Genomic DNA, 9,951 nt, shown 5'->3' on the forward strand with positions numbered 1-9,951 from the left:
TATAGTATAAATAATTTAGGTCCCAAAACAGAACCTTGAGGCACTCCACATACAATATCCAGCTCACTTGATTGGTATTCACCCAACTTCACAAATTGACGCCTCTGTGTCAAATAACTTCTAATCCATTTCAGAACCATTCCTCTGATCCCATATTTTTCTAACTTGTCCATTAATAATTCATGATTGATTGTGTCAAATGCTTTTTTTAGGTCAATAAATATCCCCATCGTGTATTTCTTCTCATCCATAGCACTTGTAATGTCCTCCATCAGGTCGGTAATGGCCAAAGATGTCGATCGGTTCGACCTAAAACCGTATTGGCAATCAGAGAGGATTTTATTTTGTCAATAAATGTATCTAATCTGTTATTAAAGAGTTTTTCCAGAATTTTTGAAAATTGTGACAACAGAGAAACCGGTCTATAATTTGTGAAGTTGTGCTTATCACCAGATTTATACAGTGGAATAACCTTTGCTATTTTCATATTATTGGGGAACAATTCACACCCATATGCAAGTAAACATGCTGTCAAAGCCTCATTTTGCCTGCACCCCCTGTTTACTGTAGGAGAGACAGAGCATCATTAAATACTGGCTGGACAATCTACGTGCCAAAAATGGGGAGGTGCTTCATAATATCAACTTCCTGGAGGGCCAGCCTATCAGTAAGCTGCTTCCTTTAATCAATGTTTCGGCTGTGGAAATAATCCCTCACTTGGTTTGGGTTTGAAATTGTAAGGAGGCATGTTATCGACCTTATGGTTTACTTCACTTCATAGTTTCTCTTAATACTGTATCTACTCTGTTAACTGCTATACACGGTTCTATTTCTCTCTTTAAACAAATTAAAGTTGCATTAATTTCATCTTGCTTTATTCTATGCTTTGTTACTATCCACAGTCCAAGAACTGAGTGCAAGAGGTGTGATCCAGCAGGTGTTTCCTCTCCATGAGCAGAGGATCCTCAGTCAGCTCATGAAGTCTTGGGTCCAGGCTGTTTGTGAGAAACAGCCCTTAGGTCAGTATAGCGAACCATATATTCAGACACACACTGATATCAACCGAACACAGTAATGGTCCTGACTTAGTTTGAATGGCATACTTGTCATGTAAAGTAGTTCCATATTCAGCACTTTTTACATTTGTTTTTTTTAATGATCTTACTTATTCTAAGTTCTGTTTTTCCATGGTGTTTATAGATGACATCTGTGACTATTTTGGGGTGAAGATTGCTATGTATTTTGCCTGGCTGGGATTTTACACCACTTCTATGTTATATCCTGCTGTGATCGGCTTTGTGCTGTGGATGCTCACCGAGTCAGATCAGGTGAGGAGAAAAGCCATCATATCTTAAAACAACTTAAATCCCTGACTGAACAATGATACTTGCCAACCATAATCTTGAGCATCTGTGTGTTTTTGTTTGGGGTGTTTTAGACGAGCCGTGACATTTGCTGTGTGGTGTTTGCACTGTTCAATGTGGTGTGGGCCACGCTGTTTCTGGAACGGTGGAAGAGGAGGGGGGCTGAGCTGGCGTACAGGTGGGGAACACTGGACACACCTCCTGAATCCCTGGAGGAACCACGGCCTCAGTTCTGGGTGAGAGAAGTGAAAGCTCCGCTTCTATTCTCACATCTCATGCCTACTTCGGGCCCTTTTATGCCTTCTTCTCTCTTTCTTTGTCGGCAGGGGGTCAAGCGCTGCAGTCCCATAACAGGACGTGAGGAATTCTACTACCCTCCATGGCGGAGACGAGCATTCAGGTGGCTGGTCAGCCTGCCGATCTGCATCCTCTGTCTCTGCTTTGTCTTCCTGATCATGCTTATCTGCTTCGAGCTGCAGGTTAGTCAGCAAGACAAAACACCTTCTCCAAAAAGCTGAACTGCTCACCCGCCCTTAATGTTGAGGTGGTGAATGAAAATCTGGGATTGTGTCACTGCAGGAGTTTGTGATGGGGATCAAGGAAATGCCTCGGCTTGTTCGCTTCATCCCCAAAATCATGCTGGCTATCACTGTGAGTGCATGTGACGAGGTGTACAGGAAAATTGCCTGCTGGCTCAACGACATGGGTAAAAGTCAAGCTTCCAGAGATCCAAATCTACAGTTACATTCAGAGCAGATAATCTTAATTAAATTGTTATAATGTTCCTTGTGGATCTTTAGTAATCTCTATAGACTTCAGAGTGCCTATGAGAAAAATCTCATCATCAAAATGGTTCTTGTGAGTGGCTTGTCATTTCACAGTTTCTAATTTAACTATGCGTTCTAGAATCTTTTCTGATTTTTAAGAAACCCTGGCATTTCTTTTTCTTGCAGTTTCAGTTTGTAAATTCTTATCTCAGCCTTTTTTACATTGGATTCTACCTCAAAGACATGGAGCGTCTCAAAGAGGTAAGAAACCTTCCAGCTGTAATTTGTTTGATGTTGTTTCAGTTCTTCTGGTTTCCAACACTGGAAGATTCAATCTCATGGCTGCAGTCTTCCATTCTTAAATGCTTTGCTCTCTTACATGCATTGATTTCCATAACCATCCATCCATTTATCCATCTGTGGAAGATGCTGCTGGTGTTGTCTCTGTTAAGGAGTCTACAGCGGCAGTTCTGGGAGAATGTGCTGCCTTTCCTCTTCTTCAAGATCAAGATGCTTGTGGTCTCTGGTGCCTGGTTCTCCAGGGCTTTACTCAGGTCCAAAGTATGACCCCTCTCCCACCTCTGTCTGGGTGGGAGGTCCATTTCTGGTCACCTCCGTCGTCCCTCTGCATGCCACATTTTGACAATGAACTTGCAGCTTGCTTGGTAAAAAATATTGTGGTTTGTCTTTGTCCTTTCTGGTGAGCACTTGCAACTCCAAATTTGGTGATAGACGAGAGGTTTCATGCATTATTTTAAAATGTAACTATCAGGAGATGATTCATGCTTCTTTTTCTGACTGATTGAAACCACACAACACATCTTCTTCCCAGTGGGCCACCTCACATTCCTTGTTAAAAATCTTTGAGTAGCTTTCTGCCCAAACAGACATGCGAATGTGGCATCAACGTTTTTTTATTGGTGTTTTCCTGACGTATAGATTGTGTGAATCATGTTTTTGATGTAACTATCACCACTCGTACCTCAGTTTCTCACTCTGTCATTTTCTCTTACACTCTCAGCCAAAGTGCCACCTCATCCAGCTTGTCATGTTCTGTTACCGTCACCTGACTTCATAGTTTTCTCATGTCTGTGTAACAAACCAATTCAGCCCGGCTTTTTGTTACAGTAAATTTGTTGTAATTTAGAACTACATGACCACGTAAGACTAAAATAACCTTGATAAATAAAGCAGACATGACTTTTGTTTCTAGATAATTGTAGTGAAATAAATAGAAACAAAACGCTGTATACTAAGGCATTCAAAAACAATGGTGTGGTCCTTTAAGTGTCAGAAATGAAAACCATGTGGTCTGATTGTTTCTGCCAGTGTTTGACTCTGACTTATCTGGGATGACTGGCCCAGTAGGTACAGTAACAGTGGGAGAGCAGTAACTCCTCTTCTCAGGTTTCTCTCATTGACTGAAAATAACTTTCTGTCCACGCCCTGTCAGGATTTCATGCTTGTTTGCATTCTGTGCTATAGCTAGCAGTTCCAGTATATTGTGCATCAGCATTAATTGACCTGGAAAAATTGCTTTTAGACTGGAGCCAACAGTAAGCTTTGTGATGCTGCAGTCTGTAGTATGTCTGTCCTCTGGTGGCGGAGACCTACTCACCGCTCGGTTTGGAGTGTTACTGCATAAATCTGATTTGTTACAACTTGGGGTCTGTTTGCATTGTTTTTGCTAACATTTCTATAAGCTGTAACTATTTTTCTTGTGCCTCAATGCATCGTATACCATTGAAATGTGGTTTTAATGGCCTTGATGGACAAAGCCACAGTCAGTTAGATGGTGGATGTAATTGAGGCTGTCAGTGACAGAAAACATTTTGAATGTACAGGGCACATATTCAGCAGCACTTTTCTGTCTTATTTGCTTGTGAATAAAGTCTGCATAGAGATTAGTTTTGATTGATTTGTTGCATTTGTTCCATAAGACTGCATCTCACTGCTCTCATATTTTCTGTCCTGCTGGTCCTCTCGCTTTCTGACCAGCTCTGTCTAACCCCTTGCATACCAAGTTATTTGCATTTTTCCAGGGAATGCTACTGTGTTCACTCAGTATGGCAGGTCATTGTTTGTGACTCTTTCTCCCTGTCCTTGTCAGATGCTGGCCACTCTGCTCATCATACGCCAGTTCCTTCAGAATGTGAAGGAAGTGCTGCAGCCTTACCTGTATGAGCGCCACAAGCTGGGTGAGCTTACTCTGCGAGCTGTGTGGGACCTGCTGCTCTCAGTGCTGCTAAAATATGCCCGGCTGGCAGCTGGAAAAGCCCAGGCTTCTCCCACCGAGCAGACCGTGCCAGAACCCGGACTGAGGGGCGCCAAGCCTGGGGTGGGGCAGCCAGAAAAAAGGTCAGAGTCATTATTTAAACTCTCATTCAGTTAATAAACCCAATAAACATTCTCTATACCTCAGTAAAATTTACATGTACAGTGGGGTTGCAAGTTTAAAAGAGCTGAGATGAATCCTCTACTGATGTACACTGATCAGCCATAACATTATGACCACTTGCCTAATACTGTGTACACAGGAGCCAATGCGGCAGTTGATTGTCACCGGTGTCACTCAGAGGCTCACACTACATCTTGTGTGAATCTCTTTGCTGCCATATTTCTAATGTCAGTTTTTCCTGCTTCCAAAACATCGGCTTTGGGGACTGAATGTTCACTTGCTGCCTAATTCACCCCACACACTGACAGGTGCTATTGTAATGAGATAATCAGTGTTATTCACTTCACCTGTCGGTGGTCATAATGTTATGGCTGATCAGCGTAGTGTGTTAAAAGAAACGGCAACAATCTTATATGATCAGTGGGATGAACAATGACATTAATGTATTTACTTTTGCCATTCACACCAGCACTCAAAGTATTAGTCAGTACCGACAGACCTGCCTGGGTTTAAATAGAAGGCCACTTGATCTTCCTCTGCCATTGTCTGTGCACTACATGCAGCTATGATTCATGCAAGTCAGAGAGTAAATAGTCCATCACCACTGTGAGCAGTTAACACATTTTGTTTGACATTTGTTGGTCTGTTCAACTGTTCAACAGGGAAAAGAAATGTTTGAACGGGGGATGTGGGGTTGCTGATGAAGAGGAGGGGGGTGAGAGGGACGAGGCCGACAGTGGGAGGTTCAGTGAAGGAGAGTCAGAGGAGGAAAGTCTGATCGACTGTGGTTTGAAGCTGAGGAAAGTCAGCTTCATAGAGAAGGTACACTGCTGTGTGATAGCATAATGTTATGTGTGAATCTTCTGCTCTTGTTTCTGATTATTGGTTTAAAAAGGTGATATGCAAATACAGTAACAACAATTGTTATGTTAGGAATAATGGGTTTTGGTGTTGCTGACTGTTGCTGTTGTTATTTAGGTGGACAGAAGACCAATTTGCAGTGGGGCAGCCATGGACAACAGTTTCCTGGAAGAGGGGAGCCCCACGATGGTGGAAAAAGGAATGGACCCTGCCTCTGTCTTTGAAATGTGTGACGACGATGACGATAACGATAACGATAACGATAACGGCATTCATGATGTGAAGGAATCTGGTGGGGGAGGGACAGGTGCTACTGAGGGAATTGGTGCTGCTGTAGCTGGTGCTGCTCCGCTGCCTGCTGGGTCTGAGAGCGACACAACAATGCGACATAGAAGAAGAGGCAGGAGCACAGAGAGACCTGAGTCAAAAATAAAGAGGGACTCATGGATGGACCCACCTGAAGAGAGAGAGAGCACCACACTCACTCAGGCTGAGATGGAGAGCTGCATGCAGACATATGCTGTAAGGAGTGCATACTAAACTTAACCTGCACCCCCTTGTTGTATAATGGCATGTACAGGAAACTGCACAGTGTCTACCTTGTCATTTTATTTTTTTAATACAAAAACATACAAATTGTCACATTTGCTGCTCCTTCTCTAGCTCAAACATAAGCTAAACTGAAAGCTGGTAGCTGTCAAATAGCAGCACTTAAATGATACTTGGTAGAGCTGGTGTAATGATCCATTTTGTCCCTCTCAGGACACTTTCCAGGACTACCAAGAGATGTTTGTCCAGTTTGGCTACGTGGTGCTCTTCTCCTCAGCCTTCCCTCTGGCTGCCATGTGCGCTCTCATCAACAACATCATTGAGATCCGCAGTGATGCCTTTAAGCTCTGCACCGGTCTGCAGAGGCCCTTTGGAGTCAGAGTGGAGAGCATCGGCCAGTGGCAGGTCAGTGATACCTGTAAATGATAACATGAGCTCATGAGATTTTTCTTTTTCTTTTTTTTTTGTCTTGGTTGAAAGTTGACAGAATTCATTGCCTAGTGATATCCCCATGTGCTGTTTAAATCAAAAACACTGGCTATAAAAGTTGAAGACAGCTGATGATCATGTAAACACTAGTAACCTTAACTATGGTGCATTACCAAGAACTGAATGAATTAACTGAGCAGAACTGATTATTATGTTCTCAGCAAAAGAAGACATTGTTAATATTAAGAATGTTTTTTTCTTACACAGACTGCGATGGAAATCATGGGTCTGATTGCCATCATAGTGAATTGTTACCTGATTGGACAGTGTGGTCAGCTACAACGTCTCTTCCCATGGCTCAGCCCTGAGATGGCCATCATCTCTATCGTCATCCTTGAGGTAGCACAGCTCGTTCTCGCTTGTCAGTGATTAGAGCAGTGCTTTGTCACACCTTTTCTCTGGACACCGGCATTTTCAGCATCACCCTTTTCTTATGAACCAGCACAACATGTATGCTAATCAATCATTTAATTTTTTAACATGTGTTTTTATATACCTGTAAAGGAGATTTAAAAAAAACATTCTAGAAGTATACATGGTGACTGGTCAGTAAAGGCCTGATAAAGAAGTCCGCCCTTTCACAAGGAGAAAACACAGCCTAAATGTTGTTGTGCAACAGTATTGTGAAACATTGTGACCAGTTTCTGACTGCCACACAGTTTTTACATTTAGTTATATTTTTGTTTATATCTGCTGGTCTGTCTGCAGCACTTTGCCGTTCTCCTGAAGTACATCATCCATGTGGCCATTCCTGACATTCCTACATGGGTCCGAGAGGAGATGGCTAAACTGGATTATCAGCGCAGGGAGGCCTTTAAGGTAAATTCTCAGACAATGTAAGACTAATGCAGGGTTCTCATTGTAGTAAGGAGTTTGTTTGCTAGCTAGCTAGTATTGTGATGGTTAGCTGGGTTAGTGCTGATTCTAGTAAATGCACTGGTGGAATGTGTTCCTTGTCATACAGAAGCACGAGCGGCAGGCACAGCAGCATTACCAGCAGCTGCAGAGGAGGAAGAAGGAGGAGGAGGAGCGGCAGAGGCAGGCAGAGCATATAGCGCGCAGGGAAAGGGAACGGGACGACAACAAGGGTGACGCCTCAGGGGATCATCACCATGACAAAGGTCACAGCAGCAAGTCACGCCCTGGGGGTGGAGGAGGAGGGGGTACTGGATCGGACAAACCCAAGAGGCCCAGCTCTCTGCTGGCTAACAATAACGTGATGAAGCTGAAGCAGATCATCCCTCTGCAGAGTAAGTTCTCGTCGGGTGGCGCCCGCTCCCCTCAGTCACCCACCGGCAGCGAGCCAAAGCTGCCTGGGTTCCTGAGCTTCAAATTCCTCAAGTCACCTGAAAATAAGAAAGAAGGTACTGCGGCTTCTGCGGGCGTCACCACAGTCACTAATGCCACAGCAACAGCAACATCATCTTCATCATCAGGTAGCAGCTCTCAGGAGCGATCTCAGTCACCCAGCAAAGCCTTCAACCCTGGGAAACTGTTCAACTTTGGGAAGTCTGAGGGGGTGACATGTGTGAATGGGGCTCCACTGCCCAGATCTGGAGAAGGACCATCATCACAGGCATCAGAAAGACATCCATCCAGGGCTGACCTGAACGGTGTTCCGGATGAGATCCCCTCGCCCAGAGGAGAAGAGTTCGAGAACGGGCATTCAGCACACTTGGACCCAGCTGGCTCTAAAGTCTAGTAGCTCCAGAGAGAATAAACCTGTCTTTGGTCACACCTCAACTGAAGAAGTGAAGTGTTTACTGTGGGCCAAGGCCTGACCTGCCCTCTGCGCTGTCACGGGCCAAGTGTAGAAGTACTTGAAGTAGTGAAAGGAAAGATGAAACTGATGGAAGATGACTGTTGTTTTGGTTTGCTGTTTTTGCTGAGAGACAAAAAAAACAAAAGACATAAGCCCTCATATCATCACCCAGTAAAAACACACACACATGTTCCCTTACACACACAAACAATACAAATCCTTCCTTCTCTGCAATACATGAAGAAATGCATGAGCTGCGTTTCTAATATTTTTAAGCCTTTAAAGTAAAGAGCTGTGTTTCTTGATTTCTTCAAGTCAAATATTGTATTTGGGAGACACACACTAGGACACAGTGGAGTGGAGGACAGACGACAAAACAATTTTCAATATACAGTAGTATGGCAGGATTACAGATTGTACATCAAACTACTACTGAGAGTGTTTTTTAGCTATCACAACACAAGTGATCATTAGATACGTGTCATTTTTAACTGAGGAATTCTTGGACCCTTTTATATGGAAGTGGGAAAAATGGAAAAGCAATATCAGTTAGCTTCAGTTATTCTTATCATAAAAACCCTCCCTTAATAAGCAACCATGATGCATCACCAGCTTTATTTTCAAAGCAGAGGTGATATTTAAGCTCTGTACACTCCACCCCACCCTATGGCAGAATCAGGTTTGTTTGAAAACAAAGTAAAGAGCTTAGTAAGTCAAGCTGTCGTATACCAGTATTTTCCCCAAGAGACTGTAAGTGGATGAGAGACTAGGAAAAAGAAAAAAAAAAGCAGATGTAAACAAAGGTGATTTTCAGAAAATGGAGCATAGATGCCTGTTGAGCGCTGCTCTCTATCCCAGCCAGCAGAGCTTCTTGTAAACACAGATGGTGCTCCGGTCCACACCAGACTTGGCAAACAAGTGCAGAGTTAAAGAAGTAACATTTGCACTAAACACCGATGCCCTGCATAGAAAGCTCCCTGCAGGAGAGAGGGCTGACACCAGCCTGAATCATAACATTATGCAAAAGCTGGATTGTTTGATTTCCTCCTCTCACACAGTACATGCCGTGGCACTCCTCTCTGCTCCCAGCATCTATGGGGTTTTCCTAAATATTCAAATACTTTTTTTAACAATAGCTTTTTAAGTTAAGCTCCATGCCTTTTTTTATATGCGCCATTTCCTGATAATTTGTTTTTTAACCAAAGTGGTATTTTTAGATTGTATTGTTAATCCAAGGTGCATTGTCTGTATATTTTGTTAACCCTGTACTTTTACCATTAATGGTAAAAAAACAAACAGCTTTGTCAAGCACATGGGTCTAAAATCTCCCATAGTTTCAACTGGGTTGAGATCTGGTGACTGTGAATGTCATAGTACATGATTCACATTATTTTCACACCCATCAAATCATTCAATCACCCCTTGTGTCCTATGGATGAGGGCACTGTCATCCTGGTAGACATCAATCATTCATTCAAGTTTTTCCTTTGTCATCTGCCGGTATGTTCCTCACATCATCGACCATTAACTAGAATTTCACGTCTGCAGGGTGTCCAGAAGGTGGCGCCAGAGCTTATCGGCATAGAAAAATGTGTTGCCGAGCCACATTTATTCACTGTGTCTACTTATAACATCAGTTTCTAGTCATCAGTGACGGTGAAATTAAGTCTGGTGTCTTGCTGGCGGCAGGTTAAGAGCACTTTAAAATGGAAATGCATTATGGGGTCATTAAAAAGGAAGTTTCAGAGGCCATCACACTGT

The 9,951-nt window shown here is 43.1% G+C and overlaps 1 protein-coding gene across 1 annotated transcript in view; it reads left to right on the plus strand.

Moving 5' to 3' along the window:
* Positions 1 to 9,482, plus strand: part of ano8b (anoctamin 8b) — a 16,856-nt gene extending 7,374 nt beyond the window's left edge. The window contains exons 5-19 of the mRNA XM_020602825.1: positions 571 to 667; positions 903 to 1,019; positions 1,201 to 1,328; positions 1,439 to 1,600; positions 1,691 to 1,843; positions 1,944 to 2,074; positions 2,171 to 2,222; positions 2,318 to 2,392; positions 4,242 to 4,489; positions 5,192 to 5,351; positions 5,508 to 5,912; positions 6,153 to 6,344; positions 6,636 to 6,767; positions 7,137 to 7,247; positions 7,393 to 9,482. Coding sequence (XP_020458481.1) covers positions 571 to 667; positions 903 to 1,019; positions 1,201 to 1,328; positions 1,439 to 1,600; positions 1,691 to 1,843; positions 1,944 to 2,074; positions 2,171 to 2,222; positions 2,318 to 2,392; positions 4,242 to 4,489; positions 5,192 to 5,351; positions 5,508 to 5,912; positions 6,153 to 6,344; positions 6,636 to 6,767; positions 7,137 to 7,247; positions 7,393 to 8,130 — 2,901 coding nt within the window. The 3' untranslated portion in view covers positions 8,131 to 9,482. The remainder of the gene's footprint in view (positions 1 to 570; positions 668 to 902; positions 1,020 to 1,200; positions 1,329 to 1,438; positions 1,601 to 1,690; positions 1,844 to 1,943; positions 2,075 to 2,170; positions 2,223 to 2,317; positions 2,393 to 4,241; positions 4,490 to 5,191; positions 5,352 to 5,507; positions 5,913 to 6,152; positions 6,345 to 6,635; positions 6,768 to 7,136; positions 7,248 to 7,392) is intronic.
* The last annotated feature ends 469 nt before the right edge of the window (positions 9,483 to 9,951 follow it).

This window comes from Monopterus albus, unplaced genomic scaffold (genome assembly GCF_001952655.1).
Source record: "Monopterus albus unplaced genomic scaffold, M_albus_1.0 scaffold58.1, whole genome shotgun sequence".
NCBI lineage: Eukaryota > Metazoa > Chordata > Actinopteri > Synbranchiformes > Synbranchidae > Monopterus > Monopterus albus.